The sequence below is a fragment of the Hippocampus zosterae genome, chromosome 19 (genome assembly GCF_025434085.1).
Source record: "Hippocampus zosterae strain Florida chromosome 19, ASM2543408v3, whole genome shotgun sequence".
NCBI lineage: Eukaryota > Metazoa > Chordata > Actinopteri > Syngnathiformes > Syngnathidae > Hippocampus > Hippocampus zosterae.
In genome coordinates this window covers 6066466-6094275 of record NC_067469.1, presented here as the reverse complement: position 1 = coordinate 6094275, position 27810 = coordinate 6066466, and the positions used below count along the sequence as shown (strand labels likewise).

Here is a 27810-nt window from a genome sequence, read left to right as displayed (position 1 = left end):
ATAACAGTTGTATTCTCGTTTGTATCTTCAGACATATTCACCCTTTCATGCACAAATAATCATAACCTGTCACCCGATAAGCTGTCCACTGTGGGAACTGCTGTCCCCGAAAGGGTTGAAGGAAAAAACGCTGTCGTTGGAGGCTCTATGACGGTGGTGTAAAACATACGGCCCGTGGGCCGAATTCGGCCCGCAAAGGAGTTAAATCCGGCCCGCAAGATGATTATATAAAGCGGTGGTTTCAAAATACGGCTTGCAAGGAGGTCTAATCAAGCCCGCAGGATAATTTAAAAGTGAAAAAAAAAATTTAATAAGGTGCAATTCATTGAGTATCCGCTAGGGGCACACTGTTTTGATCAGAGAAGAAGACAACAGCAGCCTATGTCCATCACCGAGACAGACCGATGACAGCAGACGCTATCAATAGCACTCTCACGTTTACACATTTAATAGCACTCTCCTTAGTTTGTAAGGTGTAGGCAGGGATTACATTTAGATTTTATATGCACGTGTAAATGGTTTAAAACTTCCTTTCTTTATAAATCTCGTTTAATCTGAAAGTGCATTACTATATTTTTTAATACCAATTACTTGTTAACGTTTGTACAATCAGTGGGATCAATTACAATGCATATTTGTGAATGATAAAAGTAAATTGCACATTTGTCAAAGGTGCTTCATGAAATGTTTTGTAAAAGATATGTTCATGAAATGTCAACATTTTCCTAATGTTCTGGTGCTTCTTTATACCAAAACAAAGGAAAGACATATTGTTTTTGGTTATTTATAGCAAAGTATAATATCATTTTAATGGTCCGGCCCACTTGACATCTACCGAGGCCGTATGTGGCCCAAAATATGACATGAGTTTGACATCACTGCTCTATGAGAAGAAATATTCTGAATAGAAATGCACATGTTAACCAAATCCTACAAAACACCCACCACTCGCTGAGGGTGACATTTGCTAGTAAATCAGGGAGGGAAAAAAAAGTAATTTTTCCATCCAGTGATCAAAAGTATTAAAAAAACAAAAACACTGAGTTAGTTTTGAATGCGCCTTCGCCTCATGTTTGTAGCCTTTGCCATCCGACAGGAAAACTTTTCGGTGACTTACGAGGACCTCTGCTTCAACCAACTCATCTCCATGCTCCCAGCAAGTGAGCGTTATCGAACCGAACGCAAAACTGCACGGCGCCTCGCACGGAAAATAAAGTGCCAGGAAAAGAAAACTTTCTCCACTCGGTGCTCTGGGAAGAAGCGCTCGCGGGCTTTATACCAAGCGTCTCTGTGCTCGTAGGTGTCATATAGCCTCGGCCTATAGCTTGTTGCAAATCATCGTTTTCGGATAAAGCAGAACGATTGCGAGCAAGTGAAGCGACTTGATATGAATTCTTCTGCACTCCGGCGCGGCATCATTTCACTCTCATCCATTAATCTCCCAATATTCCTGCGGCAGTGACGGCCTATTTATAGGCCGGGGGATGATTAAGTGGAGACGCACAAGTGCCACAAAGGGGGCCCAAGCTCATTTCATTTTTCCTCCCGCTTGCTTTACATCCTTATTCTCTGCTTTGTTTCGCTTTTACATTGAGTCGTATTTTTTTTTCTCCACTTTTTGGAGCCCTTTGCAGACACGTCATGCAAACGCTAATTGTTATCACTTCCCCGCCAGCATCGACGTACGCTCAAAGGGCACCTATTAGCGGACAAAGAGACGGAACGTATGAGCCGCGATTCTACTTAGACTTGTACCGCTAGTCGTCCTTGAGTGGATGTGGAGCAGCGCGGAGGTGGGGAGAGAAAAAAAAAGAGCGACTAAGCCCATTTCCATGCGTACACTCATGATTAATGGGGAGAGGAGCGGAGTCCAATAAATGAAGCCTCAGATATTTCTGGATTGTTTTAAAAGGACGCTTCGGTGGCTCCATTTTCCTGAAGGACTTCAAACGCACGATGCCGTAAAAACTAATTAAGAAGACAATAAATGTGCTTGGACGGCCGGTTTTGTCGCAAAGTGTTTATGCGACTGATTCTTTATCTCTAATGAATGCAGGCAATAGTTTCTTTAGGTTCTAATAAGTTTTTTTTTTTGTTTTTTTTTTTGGTGGAACCTGTTTTGGTGAGTGCTCAGTAGCAATGCTCCGATCTGTCTGCAGGTTTCCGTGGAAAAGTACGTGATCCGTATACAGTTGGTCGATCGATGCCTTTCATTGACGAACCCCCCCCCCAAAAAAAAAACGATCACCTGCGGTTTGTATTTTGCGGCCCGCAGCCAATTAGAAACCAGCCTGTGTGCAGTGTAGCGTCGATTCCTCAGCGCAGCACGTTAGATCTCAAACCAGTCACCGAATCATCACTTTGTGCATGTTCTGTACTGTCAATTTGAAATCATGTCTGTTTTTTTTTCCCCCATCCCAAAAATGATTGACAGATGAATTGATTATTAACCCTTACAGGGACAGCGCCCACTACAGTGGACAGCTTAGCAGGTTACAGGGTGCGTGAAAGGGTCAAAATAATCATTTGTGAGCAGCACTACCATTGAAAAAATGCGCAGCTCATCGACGTGAAGGCTATCGGAATCAGACGATGTCACTCATGGATGATCGGTATCGGAATTTAGTCTGCGAAAAGTAATCGTCGCAACATTTTTAATGGCAACTCTCGCAATTTCATGCAGTCTGAGCTTCTTGTACCAGGAGTGGCATTAAAAAAAAAAGTGGGAAATGTTCCATTGTTATTCACAGAAAGTAATGAGAAGATGAACACATACTTGGATGATTCAATTCAATCATCTTTGAGTCTTAACATCAATCAGTCAACAATAAAATAAAATAGAAACAGAATTACAAAAGGGATTCATTTCATTTTTGCAATATAGTTTGTCTTAATGACCAGTTTTGATGTTAATTTACATTCATTTTAAATTATTAACAGGATTTATTATCATCACAATCCTATCCATTATTTTTTTTTTAATTTGGGGTTGGCAAGTACTGATATCAGGTATCGGTGTCAATACCAGCCTTATTTTGAATGCTGCCGATACCAGGCACCGATACTTAGGGCTAACAAAGTATGATATCCGGTAAGTCCTCTTCAGCAGAAGTTGGCGCTATAAGATCGGCGAATTATTACCCGCTTCAGAAAGAAAGGTGTTAAATATTTTATACATGAAAAGTATTAGAGGTTATCGGTACTTGGTATCAGTGAGACAAAAACGTGGTATCAAACAGCCCAATTTAAATAATTTTTTTTTTTAACATTTCCGATCGAGGGTTAATATTTCGTACATCATGCTTCTGTATTCTCGCCAAGGCAACGACTTTCACATTTATTCAAGTATCACATTTCACAGTGTGATTCCCGCCGTCTTGTGTGCGCACAACCCCCTCCCTCCTCCCCCAACCTCTGTTGCTCATCTCTCCTCATATAAGTACGGAAATGGAAAGCGGAGGGGCGTTAAGAGCAGAACCCCTGAGATGTTTCTCCTGAACCCATTCAAGCGAGTGAGAACAATAGAAGGAGTCTTTTTCACACTGATAAGTCATATTAGTCAGGCCGGGTTTCTTTCTGCGGGCCTCCCCAAGCCGCCTGAAATATAATAACCGCAGTCACAATAGCTGACCTCCTGCATGGAAACATGTCAGCTGTAATCTGTACAACTCGAATGTCTGGAGCCACCGCTGGGTACCTCCCAAACATTATCGTAACGATTGGAGCGGGTGAGGTACAAGGTGAGCACAAACTGTATGTAACCCCCTCTTTGTTCTATTTTTTTGGGGTGCTGGAACATGCGGGAATGCATCGGGAACGGACGACTTGCGAAGATCTCCAACACAGGTAAGGCACTTTTGGTTTGGACACCGAGGGCGGAAATGTTTTTAGTCATGCCAAAGGATTGTTTGAATTGGATTTGAGTGCAAACGGGATTGTGGGCCGTGGCGTGGAATTTTAATGAACGGGTTCAGGATATCGAATTATCGAGAATCATGTTGTTTTGCATATTCATTAAGAACAAACCTGTATGCGAACATTAATTCATATGTGCTTCAACAACTGCAATGTCAACAACTCTGGCAGAAGGAAAAATAATTGCGCCCCAAAAAAAGGGATTGTGATTAATATGCAGTTATGTTTGAAAGCTTAATTAAAAAAAAAAAACTTTCATGACCAGATACATGATAAATGATGACCAAAAATATGATTTTGGTCTTGTATAATAGACAAAAAGATGAACCATGATTTAATTTGAAAAATTCTACGTTAATTAATGTTGTTAACTTATGAAACTTTTTGACTTTGAGTCCTCGCCACGACAATCGCACAAAATTCGACCAACCGAGTGTGGCGTGAACATAAATCAGCAAATCATAAATCAGGTTACAACACAGGTGTCAAACTCAAGGCCCGGGGGCGCCTGATCCGGATCATTTATTGTGGCCCGGGAAAGCAAATCAACTTCCATGTTCCTTGCTGAAATCAATCCCAACATTTTTTTTGTATTTTTTTTTTGCAATCACCATATTATTGATTTCTGAAATGAGAATCCATTAATTTGTGGTGTATATGTGACACGCGGTCAAATATTGTAACCCTTTCTGGGGACAGCGGTTACTACAGTCGACAGCTTATCATGTTGCATGAAAAGGGTTAAGAAAGGCTTTTTTTTTCATCCTGGAGTCAATACTGTGGATTTTCATCTATTGCGATCCGAACTAGAGCATAGCCCCACGAAAAATGGGAGTTCACTTGAAAAACCAACATCTGAAGGCTAATTTAGTGATTCGCTTCAGTGTATGGACGGATCCATCCATCAGGGTCACATCTGTTCCCCGAATGCTGTTTTGTTACTTGCAATCCTTTTAGCCTGAGTGTGATGTGCCTGGTGCTTTGTTTTAGTCCACGTTCCCCTTCTCTCCCCCGTCCCCCCCCCCCCACCTCGCTCCAAGCAGCACTGCTGTCAATAATCGAGTGCTCACAAGTACTTTGGTCTGTTGACACTCTCTGCCAGACTATGCAAAGTCTGGTGTTGGCTTTGACGGCAAATCTAGCCCCGAAGTACATCGGCGCGTTATCCACCAACTCTCCGTTAACCGCCCGATTACCATGATTTGCTTTGGCCTCTAACCATCGTTCGACGACATACAAAACGGGCGATCTTGTGAGCGGCAGAGAAAATAATTGGACAGCGTATCCCTCTCCCTTCTTGGATCAGTTTGTTTGTTGTGACATCTGTGCTGAGTAGACCTCCCAAAAATTGGTACTTTGCCCCCCCGACCAGCCATAAAAAACACAAAGACAAAAATACAATTCTGATTTTGACCATCGTGTCATACTCGGCTCACATTGAAAGAGAGGAAATATGAAAATTGAGTTTTTATCGTCTTGACACAAAGAGCTTGATCTCCGACGCATTATTTTGTTACCTGCATAAATATAAAATAATAGTAAAAACGCAACCAATCTCAGCGTCTAAAAAGTCTGACTTTTGATGTTCGCGCACATCCGACGTTATCTTCGGACATTGTCGATATGGTGGTGAACACATCAATAGGCTTCCAGGCAGTGCCTGCGTGCTGTTGGATTTATACACATCACTTGCCTTTTCGAAGCATAAATATTCAAACCCATCTGTTTGGCAAACGTTTTTGTGCTTTCTCGTGCAGATGAATGTGTGACTTGTGTTGTAACGAGTTGAGCAGATTGTTTGATTGCAAGTTACTTTGTTTGCTTGAAGGTGTTGCCGATTCTCGGTCGGTAAAAAAAAAGTGTCCTTCCCCATTTTGCTTCAAGTCACATTCAATGGTACGAACAGTTCTTTCCATTTTGGCACTGTTAGATGGCGAAGTCCCATTACACGGCATTTTAAGGCCCATATATAGGATAGAAATAGAATTGAATAGAAACTACAGTTGCTGCTGCAGATGCATTATGCAACCACTAGATGGAGCTATGCCAAAGGGAATACAACACAATACAATACAGTTTTATTTATAAAGAGCTTTTACAACAGCTGTAGCGGTCACGAAGCACGTTACAGAGAACATTACTACGTAAAAGAAATCAGAACATTAATCCTTAAATAAAGTGCGTTGGATTATAAAGCGCATTGGCAGTTTTTGAGAAAATTAAATGCTTTTAGGTGCGACTTTATAATGCGGAAAATACGGTAGTAAATTGATTTACGTTTCCATTGCAAAACCACAACATATTAGCAGCTGAATGAATGTGCCCATATTCTTTACATTTTACTTCTGGTTCCATTTCAGACTTTCCTTATCGCTATCGCTCTCTCTCTCTCTCCCACACACGAACACACACGCACACACACACACAAGTTTCCTCATTATTCACACTGAGACTTGCCTTGTAAGGACATCCTTATCCTGCAGACCAGCCTGTGCTGAGGTTCTAGTCCGACACCAGCCATCCTCCACCGAATCAAGCTGGTTTTCTGCTGAGTGTGTGTGTGCGTGAGCGCGTGCATGTGTGCATGTTTACTGAAGAGCCGAAACTGCAAGGCTGAGAAAAGATGAGTTGAAATGAACAGAAGCAAATATTAATATTCAGACTTCTGTGCGCAAATTGAGCCATCAAACAATTGGGTTTTGTTCGGCTATCTCTTTCCTTGGATGATCTGATACATTTGCAACAGTCATCCCATTGTAATATTTGCATCAATAGTGTTAGGTAGCCGTCATTTTGATGGTTTTTGATCCGTCGCTCTTTATTTTGCACTCTCGGCTCCATTTCCAATTCCTGATTGCGGGTACGTTATCAATAAATGAAACGGTACCAAAGGTGTTGTTTTCATTGGACGTCTGTGCTCCGCGTGCATTTGCCTTACAACTGTTCCAGGCTTTAGAAATGCCAAGCTAATTGCAAATATTGATTGCAAGACCACTCAGGAAAACAGACGTACTGACTTGGCCACACAAGGCAGCAATAAAGATGTCTGTCAAGGTGCCATGGACGCTCTACGCTTGTTATGAATAAATGACTTCCATTTAACAGCTGTCTGAATGTGTTGAAATGAAACAGGCCTTGAAGGGCTGACCCCTATCAACACCGTACCTCCAAGCAAGCTGATTCGACCGACTCCTTACCACAAACACTCAGCACCTCTGCATTGCTGAAATTTCCTTTTAAAAAAAATTTTTCAAGATGAAATATTCACGATAGCATAATTACTGGACTGTACTATGAGCGTACGCAACAGTACACCCAATCGCTCCGCCAGCTTTCCCCTCGGAGGCAATCGTCTGGCGGCGACGTCACTCTCAAACAGAATCTTTTTCAAATGCAGGTGTCAAGCGAGTGAGACTGCGGTTCCTACCCCGCACTCGCATACACGACGAATGGGTTTGATTCGGCCACGATTCATTCGCCCAGACGTATATACTTCACATACGTACAGGAGATACCATCTGCAAAGTTGCAAGTGGCTGTCACATGCCAAAATAATGAGGCAACTCCGTTTGCAAGATTTCCTCCCTGCCCGAGGGTGGTGCGGTTTTGTTGGGTTGCAGCGAGCAGTGGAGGGTGGGGGGGGGGGGGGGGGGGGTTGGCTTGATGGGTCTTCAGGCATGTGTCAGCACTAACAGGAAGTGACAGTTTGCGGAGAGGTCCTAATAACTGTCTCACTTGCCTAATTGTCATTTCTTAGGAATGTATTCCCACAGAGGTCCTTGAGATGTCATTGAGAGCATTTCTTTGGACGTTGTCTTTCGCCACTCACTGTGATATTGTTGCTTTTTCGGATGTTTCCGGTGGCGACACAGCAGATCGTCAATTCAACGGCCCAGTGGTTTAGCTTGCTGTGTGAGAATCGGACAGCAAACACTTGACCTGAACAGAACAAATAATCAAAACAATTTAGATTCTTTATGCGCCGCCTGCTAGCTGTCGGAAATGTTCTCATGGTTTTCCTTATTTTTAATTTAATTAAATTTTTTAGCAAATGATTTGTTTTGCTGTGATACTAAAGTGAGATATCGATTATCGGGCTGAATGTGAGCATTTTTCCTCTCCCTGTAACAGTCAGTGGAGACCGACGTTTTGGATTTCTCGCAAAGATTCGCCTGAGAGATTATCCTGTGTCGTGGGTATGCTAGGTGTGACTATTCCTTCCCAATCTACTCGCAAATCCGTCGGAAAATGTTCAACTTCCATATGTATGATCGCAAGTCCCTGTGTGGGTGTACTCAACGCTGAGCTTGGGCAATGCAGTATTTCTTCGACTACTTTCCCTTTGTATTTCCCAGATTTTTTTCTCGATACGCATGTGTTGTGTCTGCAGTATGAACGCTAATCCGGACACAGTCGTCAAACAATGAACCACGGTGCCGCCCAAGCATCCTTTCATTTCACCAAAACAGTTCTACCTCTTCCCGCATCGCTCCCCTCAACAGTGCTGAACCACGTTTACTTCCGAAAACACCGCTTGGGACGTCGTCATGCGTGCCGCATCGCGGCCGGGTTCCGTTCGCATTTCACAAGTCACGTTTTTGTAATGTGGATGAGTATATAAAAAGATTGGATTTGACAACAACAATAAAAATCCAAATTGGGCACCGCATCCTGTGGTGGTGTGAACCTGGCCTTTGTACTACGCTAACTCTATTCATTTGTCTGTGTACCATAAAAACCCATTAATGATCTACGATATAGCATGGCTGCAAACGATGAACCACAATAGAGCGGCGGCATACACTCATTGCTAACCTCACCGTTCCAAAACAAAACTCTTTGTGTGTGTGTGTGTAAGGGTGTGTTCAACAGGCCAGTGACAGTCTTGCGTAAAGCTCCCAATTCAGCTTGTCACGAAGCGAGGCCATCTTTACCCGCAGTCACGCCGACAGAACAGGCAGGTGAGGAGGACGCTTGTTAGCTTTTGAGGACACTCGTTATTAAAATGCAGTTGTGACATACTGAATAATGCAGCGGCCGTTAGCGCAGGGCAATTGAAGTGAATGAAAGTCCTCTCTGTCAGGGCTTACCATTCAAAGCGCATCAGCTTCTGGTTTCCATGGCAGCCCTCATCTCCGTGTGCGCCAGTGCTGTTTTCCACCGGCGTGCCTGGGCAAGTGAGCGAGGGAGGACGGATGGAGGGATGACGGAGGGGGGTAGAAAGAGTGAGAGACGCTCACACAGAGTGCGACTGAAGGCTTTTCAGCAGCGGTTATCTCGCCTTTGCATAAAGTCCCCCTTTGCATTCTGCGGCGTGACAATGCTTTTTAGAGACGACGCAGCCGCCGACTCATATAGGCGAGCGGCCGTGTATACAACTCACGTCATGTGTGTAAACGCTACTCATTTGCAGTCTCCTTCAAAAGTAGCACGGTTTGATCGGGGGGGGGATGCAAATGGGATACAGCCCCTCGAATGGCGCAGGATCGCTTCCCCGCAAGTCACGGCCGTCTCGGAGAGCGCCGCTCAATGTAACTCAGTCAGCGGGGACGTAAACAACTGGTAGCACATCAACCGTTTTGGTTCATGGAGCATTTGTAAGTGTTTGCAGCAAATCATTAGGACACACCAGGGATCAGCAACTTACTTTGTGGGTACTTTAATGCGAAGGGCTTCCAATTAGATACACAAATGTTTTTCTTCTTGTCTCTTCTTTTTTTTTTTTTTAAAAAAAACGAATGCCGACTCACCTCTGTGTTGCGCCTTTGTCGTCCGTCATCAAACTTAAAGCTCTCTTGGTAGTTAACCACTTTAATCCTCGTACGAAAATGTTGAATATACCGATTGACTATATTAGTCCGTCTATATTTACACGGTTTCTGAATTTAATGTGCCACCTGGGAAGGCTTGTCCTATATACCTTGAATGACTCCAACACTGACCAACGTAGCGACGCCGAGCATCCATGTAACGCAGTGGTGACAAACATACGGCCCGTGGGCCAGAACTGGCCCCCCTAGGAGGCTCGCAGAATAATTTAAAAGGGAAAAAATACATAAAAGACACGCTATGGGGAACAGTATTTTGATCAGAGTAGAAGACAACATTGTTTTGATCAGAGAGGAAGACAACAGCCGTTTCCGTCTGTCACCGAGACGGACCCGACACAGCAGTAAAAGCCAGCTACCTAATTGCTAGCAAAATAGCATTAGCATCAAAGCCGTATTCCGACGGTGACTTTGTTAAACGATGCGCGATGAAGGCGGCTGAACTTGTATGTCCCGAGAAGCGACAAGCTTTTTCCAACGAAGGAAATACATGATATTTTGGTTATTTCTAGCAGAGTATGGTCTAATTTGAATAGTCCGGCCCACTTGACATCTACCGAGGCCGTATGTGGCTCACAATGTGAAATGAGTTTGACACCCCTGATGTAACGACTGCAGTATAATGAGCTGAGAAATTCGGGTGCATTATGCCATCCCTACCTGAGTACACAACACTTTGGCTCTCATCTATCATCCTTACACTCGCCCGAGCTGAGCAGAAAGATGCAAGCCCCCATCGTGTATGCGAGGCGCTTTTTGTGAAATATGCGAGCATTCGGCACTAAGTTTCACCGAGATGCTGGCTTCAGCCTTCCCATTTGGGATAAGTGGATCCACTCTTGTGCCAGCCAACTCGGGGAGATGCAAAGCTGCTGGAATCTGTGTATTCATAAAGCATCTCCGGTGCCATCTGTTTACTCGAGGAGACAATCTGAAAGCCTGGTGGTGAGATTCACTCAAGGATAATCAAGAATTTGGTCCGGCTGCCTACTAATGTACCCACGCTGCTCACAATCATTTATTTTATTTTTTAATCAGAGATGATTTTTAACATTTTATTTATTTTTGCCGCTGATTACGAATCCACCCTTGCTTTTTCTGTATCACATCAGGATTTATTCATTCATTCATTCATCTTCCGAGCCGCTTGATCCTCACTAGGGTCGCGGGGGGTGCTGGAGCCTATCCCAGCTGTCTCCGGGCAGTAGGCGGGGGACACCCTGAATCGGTTGCCAGCCAATCGCAGGGCACACAGAAATGAACAACCATTCGCACTCACACTCACACCTAGGGACAATTTAGAGTGTTCAATCAGCCTGCCATGCATGTTTTTGGAATGTGGGAGGAAACCGGAGCACCCGGAGAAAACCCACGCAGGCCCGGGGAGAACATGCAAACTCCACACAGGGAGGCCGGAGCTGGAATCGAACCCGGTACCTCCGCACTGTGAAGCCGAGGTGCTAACCACTGGACTACCGGGCCGCCCTCAGGATTTATTATTTTTTAATAATAATAATAATAATAATGAGTTGAGTTACTAATAATAAAAATATGTTTTGTCCACTTTTGGGTCAGAAACCAGTGCCCATGTTCGACTGCAGATTATGAGCGTGGAAGAAGCTAGAATTTTGGGAATAGAAAATAACGCGCTGTTGATTTTTATAGGATTGGCACTTATTGAGTCACAGAACATCATAGACAGCTGGCAAAATGGAGAACTGCATTTTTTTCAAAAATATGCATCAGACTAGTAGCCCTTCACTTGAATCAGTCCCCCAACTCGTTCTCCGGCGACTTCTGGACTCGAGGCTGCTGTGGCTTTAAGAGGACCAGTTCTTCTGCTGGCGCGCAATAAGTATTCCTTTCATACTTTGTGAGGCTCCGCCGACTTGTGCCTAAATCCTCAACTTCTCCGTAATTATGCAAATGGCCCAGATGGCGACACGATGGCTCCCATTCTCTTTTGATTTTTCCGACAGTGCAGATGGCCACCGTGCAGACCCACGCAAAGTGACACTCGCTCAACGTCAATGTTCATGCCGCATTTGTGATCCCGTTGCGAGGGAATCTCATTTCCATATGCACCACCAGGATTACTACGACTACTAAAAATGTGTTGTCTTTTTTTTTTCTTTTCACTTATGCAGCCTTTCGAGTAAAAAAAAACATAAAAAATAGGGGTGGGCGTCAGCAGGATGTCCTTCTTGACACATATCGTCATCTCGGTGTGCTCATGATGAAAAGTGAGTGTTCATCACATGATACAATTGCATTTTCTTTTTCATGATTCAGCAAATTCCGATTAAAAATGGACAAATTCCGGCGATAAGGCGCATTACGCTAAGGAAGGGTTGCGTTGTAAAAAAAATGTGGATTCCGCTAGCTTCAGACTGCACAGGAAATATCAGGTGTTGTTTGGATTTGCAATTTAGTTTGGCAACAAACTTAGCATAGCGGCTAATTTTTAATTTAGCTCGTGTACGCGTCTTTAAAAATTTCCCCCCAAAAAAAGATCAATGGCGCTATGCTTATACACAAACATTTACATGGAGCTGCTGTTGACCACAGCTCACACCCAGACACTCACATGCAAACTCTCCATAGTTTCAGCCAATGCTAGCCCCACAAAGCCCCGCCTCTTAAAGGCACAGTTTTCACACTGATATTATAATACATACATTTTTTTTTTGTTGTTTTGTTTTTTAATTCAGCTCGTGCAGATGTCACGAACGTGGCGCCAACGCGTGCCAAGTAAGCCCTCAAGGCCCACAAGACTGCTCAAAAAATAGCTCAGCGATGATGGGACATTGCGATTTCCTTGGAACGTTGTAGACGCGATCAATTGAAAACGTAAACGCACAGTTCGAGAAATAAGTGCTGCATCGTGATATTTGTTCTATTCCATGATCAAATGATAGCTATTGTGAGACATCATTTGCATGCTACTTACATGAATTATTAATAACTTGAAATTACCCAGAAGAGTTTTTTTTCTGGGTAATTTGGCTCATGGCAGCTTTGGAAACATAATTCTGAAGCTGACTCTCGTTTAGTTGTTGTTGTTTTGTTGTTGTTGCATTTTTACATTGTCTTCCAATTAAGACAAAGTAACTTGATTGAGTTCCTTGAAAAGAATGTCTTTCCGTCACGTCGTGTCAAGATTCCACACTGTAAGTTATTCATACCTCAGTAATCCCCATCGGTCCAAGAGCTGCTTTCACGTATTTCTTGGGGTGAAATATAACTCCGATCTTTGGTAGCGGGGCTGCTGCCCATATCCTTAGCGGAGGTCCATCGACCCACTAGGAGATGTTCATAGGGGGTTGGATGCTGATAAGGTGCGGGGTAGTGTTCAATCAATAACATGTAGGCGCATGCTGGAACTGTAGATCGGCATCTCGGCGCGACATATCCGCTATTTGAAGTCGTTAATCAGAGCGATAAGCCTTCTCACCACCTCCGTGGTTGCCGCTGTTGTTTGAAACGTAAACACGAGTAATAAACAGTCCCTTTCTGCGAGGCCTTTCATTTGCATAGGTCAAATGTTATTTCCGGCAGCCCGGTAGCCCATTGGTTAGCACGTTGGCTTCACAGTGCAGAGGTACCGGGTTCGATTCCAGCTCCGGCCTCCCTGTGGGGAGTTTGCATGTTCTCCCCGGGCCTGCGTGGGTTTTCTCCGGGTGCTCCGGTTTCCTCCCACATTCCAAAAACATGCGTGGCAGGCTGATTGAACACTCTAAATTGTCCCTAGGTGTGAGTGTGAGTGTGAGTGCGAATGGTTGTTCGTTTCTGTGTGCCCTGCGATTAGCTGGCAACCGATTCAGGGTGTCCCCCGTCTACTGCCCGAAGACGGCTGGGATAGGCTCCAGCACCCCCCGCGACCCTCGTGAGGATCAAGCGGCTCGGAAGATGAATGAATGAATGAATGAAATGTTATTTCCCTTTCTGTGGAATGACCGAGTGGATGTTTCTAACATTGCAAACCGTCATTCCCCCGTGGAAAGAAAATACGGTGTTTGAATAAAGAATGACAAACACTAGGATCCGATCGATTTTTTTTTTCTTCAATTTTCTTATTTGCAGTGATACAAAAAGTGTACTTAGTGATAAAGATCGTATTGTATGACTTACAACAGGCAGCGGCAGTCCCGGAAAAAGCTGATGACATGATGACCAACAGGTGCGAGGCTGGAGGAGAAGCCCTCCAACGCCACCTGTTGGTCAGAAACGGGAACAGAAGCATGACAGTAAACGGTGAAACAACAAAAACGGAATCAGGACAGCTCCGACATTTAAGTGTCCCGCATCAAAATCAAAATTGGAATTTGTACATTTTTCTAGCAAACTGTAACACGATTTGCCTTGTAAGTTAAACACAACTGAACTGAACTCGGCACATTTTTAAAATATGTCACTGATATATTAGGCACAGTTTGAACCTTAAATTGAGTGACTCTTAAGTATAGCGCGACAAGGATTCCCACTTCGGTCCAATACCATTTCTCCCTCAGATTGCTGTGTACCACTTTTTCGAATTGCAGGACTCCGAGTTGCATGTTTTGCGAATGTGGAGGCAAAGAATGTATAAACTCCCAGACTGGAAGCCCGAAGTGGAGATTAGTAATCTCTGAACTTTGTGAAAGACAATCCAGATGTACTTCTTCATAACGATTGCTGGAGATAAACATTCTGACTTTCTCTTCTGTTTATCGCTGTCACACGTGATCTGCCTCCCGCTTTCATCTTCATCGCCACGCGCTCTCTCTCTCTCTCTCCCGCTCTCTTCTCCCTTTCTCTCCACTAACCTTGGCACCACGTCACAGGCTGTGCAGCAGTGCAGTAGAACGGGAGTGCATGCGAGCCACAGTGCCTCATAGGTGGAGAGGGGTGGGGGGCTGCATATCGCTGCCGCGTCCTCTGCTTGGCGCTCGTCATCCCCCGTTCCCACATCCTTACCTTTACAAGCCCATGCTCGGGCTCCTTCTCCCCCCTGCCGCCGGCGCTACTGACAGCAACGCGCTCCTCCTCTACCACCCCCCACCCCACCCCCCAAACCGGACCCCCCCCTCTTCCCCCTCGACATGGATGTCCCGTCGTCCCTCGAGCCGAAGGATTGCCGCGTGTTGGTGCAGTGAATAAGACGAGGACCATGCCGGGACTGCTAATGGATTTTGGGAGAGCGCGAGTGACCATGCCGTGAGCTTCACTCGGCCATCTCCAAAATAAAGAAACAGCGACGTGCATCGCAAGGAAAGGGAGCTCGGACACGCGCGCAGGCGGGATTTTAAAAAAACCACCGTGCATTTGTTTTTGTTTTGTTTTTTCTTCCCACCCACCCCCCCGCAAACAACATGAAGATTACCTCCTGTCCGCTGATGATAAGCAGTGTCGTTGTCAGGTCCAAGCTCAGCCTCATTCCGCTTCTGCTGCTCTTTCTCGGTCACTCTCGCGGGATGCCGCATGTGCTAAGATTTGGTAAGATTCCACTTCTTTACACTTGGCTTTGTAAACAATGTGTGCGCGTGTGCGCTGGGCCACATTGAAATGACATTGAGGGGGTGGAACTGGTTTGTTGAGGCTCGTTCCCCCCCCCCCCATCCCAACCAGAGTTGGCAAAGCCCTGTTGCTGCTGCTTTACTTTCTCGCGCAATGCTACGTGTGCGCGTGTGTGTGTCTGTCTATCTCTTTTTTTTCAACCCAGCAAACTTTTTTTTTCAAATGTGACCAGTTCTGGGTGTACCCTGCCTCTCACCGCAAGTCAGTCGGGATAGACTCCAGCTCACCCGCGAACCTAATGAAGGATGCGTGGACTTCTTTGTTTTGTAAATGATTGTCACTGTCCTGCTTTTTAAAGTCTTTAGTAAGACATCACAGGTATATTTTGTCACGCTCTAATTGGTCAATTCCTCACTCGGACAAGCCAACACGTCCACTGCAGGAAATGTCTGTTTAAACAAAGAGCTCAGGTGTGTATCTACGCAATCAATTGGCTTGGCATACAATGTGACACCCCCCGCCCCCACCACCACCACCACCACCTTCCACCGCCCCATCCCCACCTGCAACTCTACTACTTAATGTTATTGGCATCGACATGCCTTTGGAACTAATTGGCTAAATTGGAAGGTATTGTAAAAGTGCCACACTCCAAAGTAATCACATGGAGCATTGAGTTCTATAATTAATGCAGACCAGCAGTTGTGTTGTTTAGCCTCGCAGCATCTTCGCTGTGTCCGTCCGTTTCTTGGTGGCGCACACCGCGGCGCGGATAGAGCGCTTTTCAAGAGTGACAGGGGTGACAGTCGGTGTCGGCGTGCGTTGACAGCACGTCCTTGCAATCCCTCCCCGCCCCCTTCACCCTGGAGGCCCCTATTTGAAAGTCATGCGACGTCTGCGCGAGCCGCCGCTATGACAATGAGCCGGGTTTGTCTCGCTGGTGCGACCTCGGCCTGATGAGCCACCTCCGAGTCGAGGTCAGGATGTCTGCTGAGCCCTAATTTTTGACAGTTAAAGGAACATCTTCATGGCAAAGTTTCCCCCAACTTCTGAATATATATATATATATATATATATATATATATATACAGTATATATATATATATATATATATAAAACCCTTTCAGGGACAGCGGTCACTACAGTGGATAGCTTATCATGTTATGAGGTCATGAAGTGCATGAAAGTGCTATATAAATTTGACGCATGACTATAATTATATGTGAAAATCACAATTGATTGATAGATATCTGACAGTGTCGATCAAAACGCAGCACGATGAAATTTTGAGCAATTCTTAGACTGAAATGCGTTTTTTTCGAGCATGTCAGGGGTACCAAATGTGGTGGCCGATGTGTGTAATCACAAGAGATAAGATCTTTTCTGGCTTTTGTCGCCCTGCGCATTTTGATGAGAAGCATGTGGCCCGTGCGCAGGTTGCCATCAGACAGGCATCAGAGTCGATATTCACGGCAGATAATAGGTGATTCGTGTCACCAGCAACATTTGGCTGCAGGATAAATTTGATAATCGTTTTCTTCCACGGCCCTCTTCTGGTGCCAGACCATAAAACCTGCTAAAAAATGTCAATTCTGGCGCTTCTGAGACACTTTTTTCAGCACCCTGAACAGAGACTTTGCTTTTTTTGGGCAGCAAGGCAGGAAGCTTCTGTTGAACATTGGTATTTGCACATACCTGGCTTGCACATATCCATTCAAATGCAGCACATTTAAATATTTTTGTGGGATTTTTTCCAAGTCTGTGCCATGTATTTATTAATCATGACAATTCTAGCAATTTCGTTGCAATTTAGGATTTTTTTTTTCCAAGATTTGAGCCGCTTCAATCTATTTAATGCCGCCCCCACTTGGAATCAATCGTCAAACTAAACAAAAAAATAAGGAGAATGACAGGTTGTGTATTTAAAAACAACCACATCACACTGCCTTTAGGTCAGCTAGCTTAATGCTAACACATAATGTAAAACGCTAAAGAGGGGTTAACGAATCGCATCTGTTTGTCAGTGGTATAACAGTTTTAATTTCAGGACCAGATATTTGGACACTAATGGTGCAGCAACGAATGTGGACTGACAGTGTTGCAATACTCAAAGGCATATCTTCTTTATCCTCTTTGAAAAGCTACAAATGTCACAGTTGTTAATTGTGAAAGTATTGTTTGCGCTTGACATTGTTGTACTGAATGGTGGCCAACCTTCAATTTTGATTGGATGTGTTTCACCTTCTATTTAAAGGGAAAACAAATTAATCATTGTATAAGGATAAAAATTATTTAACAATAATATGACCTTTTGCCGTTAATTTTAATGGCCTAATGTAAAGGCAATTTGCGTTGCCGTCTATGATCTCCCATTTGTAGTTTTTAATTGTCTCCAAGTATAAACAAAAATAAAATAAAAAAAATAAAAAGAAGTGTTGACTATGTTGGAAAACAGGAAGACAAACAAAACTCCCTTTGCCAACTCGCGACAAGTGTCTCCTTGCAGATTTCTATTGTATATTGTCCTTCTTTTCTCACATTCTTCTCAACAGCCCTCATTGAGGCTGCTTCTTATTTTTGGAATAAGTGTCACCAAAAGGCTAAAGCGGATTTCGGGTAGACCCACGTTAGAGGATATGAAATTGGCTGAGAGAGAGAGACTCCAGCTCCTCGCGACCTTGAACAGAATAAGCAGTTTAGAAAATGCGTAATCAAGACCTGATACGGATCTGAGGATATCCAATTACACGCATGTCCCCCCTCGCTTACACTGCCATGACTCTTGTCTGAATAACATATTGGATTTTAAAACAATTTGAATTGAAGATGCAAGTGTTTTTTTGTTGTTTTTTTTTTTTTTTAAATGAACAACCGCTAATTAATTTCCAAAGGGGTCGTGTGAGAACCGGTAACGCAATGCTGAACTTAATTGTACAAGACAGTAGTACAATTCAAGTGATGGATATATGAACACAAACGCATGTAGAAAAATAAGCTAACAATCTATCCAGGGCTGAATGATTTTCAAAAATAAACTAATTGTGAATTAATGTGAAAAACAACTTTTTGACTGACTTCAGTTAGAATTAACTAACGCAACACTTGGATTTGCGACTGATGTAATTGTGCCTTATACTGCCCCCAGGTGGCCATGGCACACACACATTCAAACAGCAGAAGGAGCAGCACAATGTTCATTGAATTTGAACCAAAAAAAAGTGTAAATAGCTGTTACGCCGTTTTATTTATGCCATAACGATCTGTTTTTATGAAGTAGAAATAAAAGCACGGCGTACTTTCATGTCATCAGCACTGACAATTATCCTTTCAGGGACGGAAGTGACTACAGTGGACAGTTTCTCACATAACCAGATTACAAGTTATCATTTTTGGTGCATGGAAGGGTTAAGGACAAAAACAGTGTGACGCTTTTCCTACTTTGCATACAGTGCTGTCTTCTCTCCATACAAAAATAGATGACAGCTACGGGGGTGGGGTCATCACATAAGGAAAATGTACCGAGAGCCTCTAGAGCATCATTGGTCCTTTTCCAGTGCATGTCCTGTCCATTTGGGATGCACTGAGTCATCAAATAATCCCAGCTGCTCCTGCAGAACTGCAGAAAAGGCGTCCGAAACGAGGAGGTCAGCTCCCCTTGGGCCTGTCTGTTTTCTTCCGGTGCCCGGTTGTGTTGTGCCAAGACAGGCGGGCCCCGCACGGTGCCCGTAGTATTGTTCTCCTGTCAGACGCTTGTCCTCACAAGCGCGCACGGGAGCGTGTTGGAACATGAAAGAAAACAGTGGCCTTTTGTCTTGCTTCGTGTAGCGGCGGCCTCACCTTGTCGCGCAAAAGAATGCTTGACGAGCTTTTATAGTCATCAGCTGAAGATACATGCATTTTTATAGGAACTGCTGCGGCTTTTTACACGGCGTAATAAAACACACTTGCGCCTTTATATCCTGCTCACTCGTGCCTACGGAGGGCATTAAACGGGATGTTGTAGTCATGGATACAGCAAGGACGTCTCGGAGCCGCTCAAGTAAATATTTAGCCACTTCCTGGAAAACGGCCACTTTGGATAGGGGGCCGTCATAACCGTTCACTTGGGGGTTTTTTTTGGTGGGGTGGTGGTAAGAGTGAAATGAGGCGGAATGCGGCAAGAAGTGGCGTCACGCGGCAGCTCACCGATGAGCAAATAGGAACGGAGCTCATTTATTCATTCACATAAAAAAAAATAAAAAATGAATCACAGTCGAAAATGTGATCTAATTTCACTTTAGTTATTTTTGTTATTCATAAAATGCCTCTGGAAGATGAGAAAAAGACAGAAAATCAACATTGAGATGTTTATTTTTCTTCCGATGATGAGTGAAAGTTTCCTCCATTTAGTCGCCCCCCCCAACATTAAACACATTTAAACTTATGAAAACACATTTGTTAGACCTATTGTAAACTTATTTGTGGATATGTGGGGCAACAGTAAAAAAACGCTGAGGTATGTAACACTGTAGCGTCCAACACTAACCTAGCAATCAAGCTAATGTTAGCATCGGCGGCCATAGCCAGACCAAACGTGAGGTCCAGAGGCATAATGCGTGCTGCTCCAATTGTGTCAACATTAACGGATAGCATAATCGTGACTGCATGCACTTCCCCGGGGATTTTAAACAATGTACATTTTATTTTTAGCATCTTATGGTATGCGCAGTGCATACTTTGGGGTTGTCGTAGCTAGCTAGCATGTACAACTGCAATGAACAATTGAATAGTTAATGTTTTTTGTTTTTATTTTTATTTTATTTTTTGCATAAAGCAATGAATCATATTTGAGAAAAAAAAATCCATCCGTCTAATCAACAACAGGACATGATTTCAAATTGGCAGGGCAGAAAATGTACAAACTTGAACTGAGTGTGATGCAGTTACAAGTTGGATCTGTAACGTGACAGAACATTGGCAAAAACATTGATCGGTGTTACAAACGATGAAACATCCACTTAATAACTAGATGAAGTTTTTCTTTTGAATGGAAAACAGCTTACCTTTTACTGACAAAAAGAAAGAACGCTTGTATGATGCTCTTCGTGATATTGTTTAGCGGAAATGCGAGCAGAGCTGCGTCCATCTGAGTCTTTAACACGCAGTGGACAAGGGAGAGGGCAGTGGGTGGGGTCTCCCGTGGCCACTGTGAGAAATTTAGGGTGTTCCGAGGACATGCAAAGTGAAAGAGAATGCAAGGGGAGTAGTTGGAGTTAATTAACTCAGCTTCTTTTTTTTTGCTTTGTGCCAGGCTGAATTATCACCATGGCGGAGTTTAGTTTAGGATTGCAAGAATTAGAGATAACACCCGGCGCCCCAGCCACGGCCCGGGCCCACTGCCAGCACATTCAGCGCAAATACATTTAAAGAGGCACAAAGCTGCTTAGAATATTCATGTGTCACTTGGCCCTGCGTGGCGTAGCTTATAGAAATATGAAACCATCTCCTCTCTGCTGGCAAATGATTTCCACGGTTTAAAAATATCTACTGTGGGTTTCAAGAACAAAGAGGAGATTGCGCTGACATTAGCATGCAGCAGCGCACATGGACCTGAAGCGGCGGATATGATCTGGATGGATTTCTAAAAATGTGTTTACCGTCTTTGAAGGTTTTGCCTCAAACGGTGCATTGATGACAGATTCATGGTACAGACATCCAAATGGGAATCATCATTAAAGACATGTTTATACGTTGGTTGTATTCAGCATTGGCATTGAGGCTCACTTTTTACGGTCTAATCCAATCAACCCAACCCCCAAAACATTTTTTTTTTCCCCCTAACCTTTCACTCGAGGTGGTCGCAATTCAAGTGTTTCCCTGCCGAGTGAGGGGCTATGTATGCGATTGTTCTGAGAGAGCTTGCTCCGCGAGAGGAGCCCCCCGTGCTTGCATTTCTTGCTTCCTCGCCGTGTCCAGCTCAGCGCTGAGTGAAGGTCAAAGCTGAGATCACTCACATGGAAGGAAACGCAGGACACGTGGATCTGTCCAGCTCCACGCTCCAACCCGGGGAAGATGAGCATGGGGGATCGGGGGGGGGAGGGAAATTTGATGTCACGCTGGGCTAAAAAGAAAAAAGAAAGCCAGAGGAGAGCATGTTCAGTTGGAGCAAGTACAAAAAAAAGAAAGAAGAGGAAGGTCCTTATGATTCAGAAAAAAAACTAACCAAAATCCATAATAAGGCACTGCATAATAATAATAATGATAATAATCATAATAATAACAACAAGCCACAATGGACGGTCCATTCAATTATTGTGAAGTAAAACTGTGCTAGCAGATTGAATTCCAAGATTGGGTGAAGTATTTTGACCCAGCAGATTGGGTTGAAGATTTGAATTGGGCAGCCTGGGCAGCCGCCATTTTGGAAACAGGTCTTGTGTACGACTGAGCAAATTTAATGTAACATTGGTGGTGGATTCCTTGGTGGATAACATCCCGGCGGCTGTGGACAAGGGGATCGGGTTTTCCAATCCTGGTCAGGGCACATTGGAGCTTCCACTTGGGTCCCAAAGCAAGCCCTTATGAGCCATATGCTGATTCCTAGCTGCTGTCGTTTTCAAAACTGGATCAAAATGCCTCAGGAAGTGCATCCGGTGTAAAAATTGTCAAACGTGTCATTCGAGTGACAGGTCAAAGTTGTCTTCTTTAAGCATTGGCTTGATCCCTTTGAGACCTAGCACTGGGTTAGCGATTTCATCCAGTATGGGTAGTTGTTACCCCGTATTAGGTCAAAATATTGACCCATGCTGCTGGCTCAAATCCTCAACCCAATGTGCCGAATATAAATAAGTTTGGCTCGATTCCTTTAGGTTTAGCCATTTCAGCCAATATGGGTTACGTGTAACCCAGAGTGGAGACATTATTTTTCTCCCAACATTTTGACTGAACTCCAGTTGTAACACTTTTGGGGTCTTCCACTGCAGAAGGTCCACTGTAAGTAAAGCAAATACCCGTAAAAAACGCAAGGGACTGAACTCTATAAATCCCACATTTATATCATATCATCCTGCTTCATCCATGCTTCTCTATATTGAATCATGGCACATTTGGCTGTCTCCACTTCCACCCGACTGTGAGACATTAGGAATCAGAAGACGAAGAAAAAAAAATCAATGTTTGTATTGCTAAAAGGAAAATGGAAAGAAAAAAAAAAGAAAAACCCTGGCAGCTGCGGCAAGTTAACGGCGCCAAGTCCCGGATGGCGCCGCTTGTGTGCATCTATCACAGGTTACCATCTGTGAGAACGTGAACAAGGCGCAAGCGTGAGGGATTGGATTAAAAACGTGTTGTGGGCTGCTCACGAGCGGCAGCAACTTTGGTTTCTGATCTAGACTTCGGAGTTCTACAGAAGTTGCTAACAGCTAACATAGCACAAGGTATCACCTTGTTTTTGGCAGCAATAGAATAAAAGTGTGTGTGTGTGTGTGTGTGTGAGAGGAAGGAATTGAGAGGATAAATGTGACTGAGATACGTACTGTTGCTGTAATGCAATTTAGCTACTTTTAGCATTTTGCGTTGGCTAAGCTTGCGACATTTCTTTAGCGGCTAGCGTCAGTTTAGTTAAAGGTCAGGTGTGAAGTAAAGTTAGCCACCCATCTTTTGAGCAATACTCGGGGCTAAAACAATATCAAGCATACTTTGGTTATTATTATTACGATTATTTTTTAACACAACACAACCAAGTTATAGTTAGACCCTTAGAACGCGCTTAACAATGAAAATGCGTTTATTCAGCAATCTCCAGCAAGTAACGTCATTTCCAGAATGCCGAGTCACCAGTCAGCCGTTGCAATGCATTGCTGATTGTCCGTTTGACTGCTCTTTGCTATTTTCATGTTTCATGGATCAAATATGAACGTTTTGTGAATGTAGGTCAGTGTTTCTGATCGTGTTTAGGATAGGAGGGGAAGAACGGCCACCACTGTCTGGTTTACAGAGAGTACACAAGAGACCCGTGGTAATTAAACTTATATGATTACTGCTTGAAGGAGGGGAAACAAACATGACAATGGTTCATTGTGACCGCCGCCAGTAGTGCTAATTGCCGCCAGGCTAAATCTTTACTTGCTTTGTGATGAATAACCCTAAGAAGTGATTGCCTCTCGTCAGAGACGTCACAACACCACCCCCCCCCCCAACCCTAGAGGGCGGCCCCCGCCCCACCGAGGCAATTCATGTGACTTCCAAGCCAAGAAAACACAAAAAGGCATCATACAGTAAATGAAAGCATCGAAGCCGCGGAGGTCAAGTAATTGGGTAAAAAGCCCCACATGCCCTGTTGCTATGACGCTAGCCGCGAGCGAGTTTCACCATCTTCTTTTGCCAGCGTAACAGAAGGAAATGCGAATTTGACTGCACAACCTGTTTGAATAGTGAACCAAGGACACGGGAGGAGCAACGATTCAGGCGGATTGGCTTACGTCATCTGCATTCAATCAATAGCGCTGCCTTTATCCACCATTCACGATCCAATGTCAAGTAGGATGTCCCCTTTTACGATCTGTTCTTTGACGTCGCAATTTAATGTGCAGAAGGCGCACTCCATTTACGTTTTTATCACAGAACTCAGGGATACACCAGAGGTAACTAAATAGATTCAAAGTCTTCAATCGACTGAAAGTTTTAGTCACAAACGTGGCCCTTTAACAACTTTGTTTAATCTTTAGTGCTTGTGATGCTATTACCGGCTTGATCTCTTTTTATTTTTAAAATTTTAAACTCATTATGCTTCTTCAGTCCTCAGACACGCTCTTGATTTTCCCATCACGCCTGATCAGTTTTGGAATTCGACGAAAACGTGTAGAATTTAATCTGCCAAACGACGGCTGTCTACTCATCTTTCCCTTTTTATTTTTAAAACAAAAAGCTCTACATTTTCCCACTCAGCGGGGTGATAACCAACGTGAGACGCATGATCTAAAAAAATAATAATAAAATCTTTAATTTTCCACCAATTTCACTGTTTCCGTTCATCCTCCCTTTTCCTTTGGAATCCATTAGCCTTTGGCTTATTCCCCCCCCCCCCCCCCCCCTAAATCGGTGCCTTTGACTTTCATTTCTGTTCACCCCTCGCTGCTGCAGGTTGCCGTGCCGCAATTGGCCTTTTGTTGTGCCAAAGAATGAGAAATGGACACACCTTTGCAGCAAAGTGCAGCTTATCGACTTGCACCTGTAGTTGTGTTTGTCGGGTATTGCGTGCAGCCTGCTCGGTGGCCTGATAACTACAGCACGAAGGAACTGACAATTTCCTGCCCTCGGGCTGGAAGACGTGGACAGGAGTGTGTGCGTGTAGATTTCTGTTCAGCTCGTGGACTGTCTTTTAATTGAGTGGCTTTCATCTGCCTTCCTTGAACCCCTTTGTGTGTGTGTGTGTGTTTTTAAAATCATTGCCATCCATTTTTCTTCCTGCCTCACCCATCCCCTCCCCATTTTCTCTCTTCAGTGAACCGTTTTGATATTTATTTTGGGGAGGTGGAGGTGATTTCTTCTGACAGCTTACTCAGACTTTGGACATCACCTGTTGACACAGTGTGAAGTTGTGCTTTTTGAGACGGCGTAAATGTCTGAAATTACAATACTTTGGACAGCGGTGTGGAAACCCAAATTGCAAAAGGTTGTTATTATTATTTTATTTTTTTGTGGGGTTTTTTTGGACAGTGGGGGGCAGGGTAGGTTATTTGAGATGAATTTGAAATGACTTGGACGTAAATTAACTCATTCACTCCCAAAGACGTTTTTAAACGTCCTTTCAGACTTGGTCCAGAATTGGCTGGTATTGAATGAGTTAAAGCACAGTAGAAATTATCGGACCGTCCGTCATTGATTAGCAAAGCTGCTCCACACACACACACACAAAAAAAACTTTCTGCAAGTACATCCGTGCCTTGAGATACAAAGTAGCTCGACTCCAAAGTTTTCCAGTTGCAAGCTGACAGTATATCTTCGGCGTTGTCAAACTTGCGTGTTTACTTTCCTTACATCTAAAGTCGATACTGTATCAACCCCCTGCAGTCCATCTATTGATGTTTTTCATTCCTCCATTGGTTCACTTCTTAAGTGCTGCAAGATAACTTCCTACAATGTACTGGACTTACTTGCCTCTCGCCTCCAAGGTGTTCTTCTTCTTCTTCCTCCTCCTTGTTTTTGTTTTTTTTTGTCCTTCACTGTCCTTTGTCTGTGCGCCGCCTTTGTTTCGCCTCCTCCCCTCATGTCTTTGTACTCGCTGCCATGATTACCTTGTGTCGCCTGCGTTGCGTAGTTGGGGGGGGGGGGGCACTGTATCATCCGGAGAGCTGTTTCGAAAACGTTGCTTCCCTAATTTTCCATACTTTTCTGAAAGTGTCAAACAAAGTGACACGAACGGTGTGCTTACGCGTTACCGTTTATATTTCAGTAACAAGGTTATTCAAATGTAAGGATGAACTCCCTTGTAAAATTGACTCCCGCCTCCCTTTGGTCCAAACCAGCTGTGAGCATTAAAGAGCTTCGACCTGAATTAATTTGTGACCTCTTGGCTCTGCTGGTGGATAACATCTGCCTCTCGACAAGAAAGAAAGTGTAATTTTACAGACATTTTGTTCATTTTACAATGCAGAGGAGAGAGAGCGGAACATGGACGGGGTGATGAGCAGGGGGAAGAGTGAGAATTAGAATAAAGGAAAAGGAGCGGCCGAACAATAGTGTGGCACTTAATTGCAACAATAATGGATTTTTCTTTCGTTACCTCGCTGCTAAATGGTTGAATGAGGTTAAAATGATAGACAGACGGGGAGAGAAAGAGAGATGTAAAAATAACGATGTGATAATTGAATGAAAAATGTGGGTTGTTTAAAATTCCCATTAAAGTGGATATTGGTTATTAAAGTCAAAGAAATAAAACAAAGTGATTTCCTTGAAATGTTTAAATAAATGAAACGGAATTCATAATGAATGCATTGTACGTTTTTTTTCTTTCCTTCATCGGAACAAATGAAAGGGAAATGAGAAGTTAATCCCCCCCCCAAAAAAATCAACCAACCTTTTTACTGCCGTAAATGAAAATTGAAGCGTGAGTAATGCAAATGAAATCAACAAAAGAAAGTCATTGTTAATTATTAAAATGTTTTCATAAAGAGATGAGGCAGATTCATTCATTATTTAAATAATCATGAGTGAGCAGCTCTAAACTGAAAAAAAAAAAATCTGCCGTATGATCGTAATCCGTATGATCGGGATTGGCTGATCTCGCTCAGGGATGATCGGCGGCATAAAACCCTGATCGGAAATTTGGAACACTCCGAATAATAATTCAAAATAAAACTGAAACTGGCTTTCTTCGCAATTCATAAAAACTTGATTTTTGTGTTTTTATGTCAGCGTAATGATTTTTTAAAAAAGCTGCTGCAAATAATCTAATGACAACACGACAAGTTAAGTTATATCCCGGGTTCGCGTGACCGTAAAAACTCCCATCGCGCCCCGATTTCATCACAACGGCAGGGCCCATGAAATCCAGCGAAATCAACATTCAAAAAAGACATTCAAAACAACGTTGCCAAGGATGGACTGACTCGCCGCTCTCTCCGCATGCAGACGATAATTAGCATATCGCTCTTGATTAAAAGCGAGCCGTGCTGCGGGGTCGCCATCTGTCACCTGCGGAGGCCGTCAGGAAACAGACTCTATTCGCCGAGCGGGTGTGTTTGCGCCATATGTGGCCGTTTGATAAGATACGAGGGCCACTGAAAGAAATAGTTTTAAGTGTCAACATTAATGCTAACCTTGGTATCCGTTCGCTTTCGGCTCGTGAATCGGAACCTCCAATTATAATTTTTTTTGTCCTGCGTATCAGCACTGCGAGCGTGGCATTTCTTATGAGGATATGTACTTGAACTTTCCAACCTGGAGGCTACAGTGTTGGCAATTCTCATTTTTATACATGGAATGTTACACGCTACAAAACACGCTCACCTCTTCCCGGTCCTTCTATTTCTCATACCGACTTTTCCAAAATCCCCTCGCCTGCTCCATATTCAATCATCGCACTTTCATTCCCCTGCACACTTTGCCTTCTTTCATTGGCGATGGGGGTCCTGCCCTTGGTTTGGGATTTATTTTGACTTCTTTTGGATATTCTGTACTTGGACCTGCATGAAATAAGCCAAATTTACAAAAAAAAAAAAACTGAACATGGTTTCACAGGACTTGATTATGTTCTCTCCTGGAAAAGCACTTACAAAAAAAAAGAATAAAAATCCCTACTGTAATAAGTGCTTTATCTTGCAGATCATGAAGTGCTTGCATGCTGGTTTATGTTTCATTTGCACGAATGAAAATCGTAACACCACACTATACTTTACTAATCCTTGAGTGGATTAACCGTATTTTCTGCGCAATACGGCGCTTCGCAGTATAAGGTGCTTCGCAGTATAAGGCGCACCTTCAATAAATAGCCTATTTTAAAACGGTTTTCATATATCGGGCGCACCGCGTTATAAGACGTATAGAATCGAAGCTACAATAGTGGCTACTGTTGCGGTATGCAAACACTAGA

The 27810-nt window shown here is 43.7% G+C and overlaps 1 protein-coding gene and 1 long non-coding RNA gene across 5 annotated transcripts in view; one reads left to right on the top strand and one right to left on the bottom strand.

Moving 5' to 3' along the window:
* The first annotated feature begins 3468 nt into the window (after nucleotides 1-3468).
* The window catches only part of LOC127592395 (glutamate receptor ionotropic, kainate 2-like), a 76757-nt gene continuing 52415 nt past the window's right edge, over nucleotides 3469-27810 (top strand). For 2 of the 4 annotated variants that reach the window (XM_052053110.1, XM_052053109.1), the window contains exon 1: nucleotides 14545-15218. In XM_052053110.1, the coding sequence (XP_051909070.1) occupies nucleotides 15095-15218 (124 nt within the window). In that variant the 5' untranslated portion in view covers nucleotides 14545-15094. Of the gene's footprint in view, nucleotides 3847-14533; nucleotides 15219-27810 lie in introns of those variants that run through there. The other 2 variants (XM_052053111.1, XM_052053112.1) reach the window with 2 other exon arrangements.
* Nucleotides 20506-25628, bottom strand: LOC127592438 (uncharacterized). Its single transcript, XR_007960132.1, has 2 exons — nucleotides 25373-25628; nucleotides 20506-21339 (listed from the first exon to the last, which is right to left on the bottom strand). It is a non-coding gene; the product is annotated as an uncharacterized LOC127592438 (long non-coding RNA).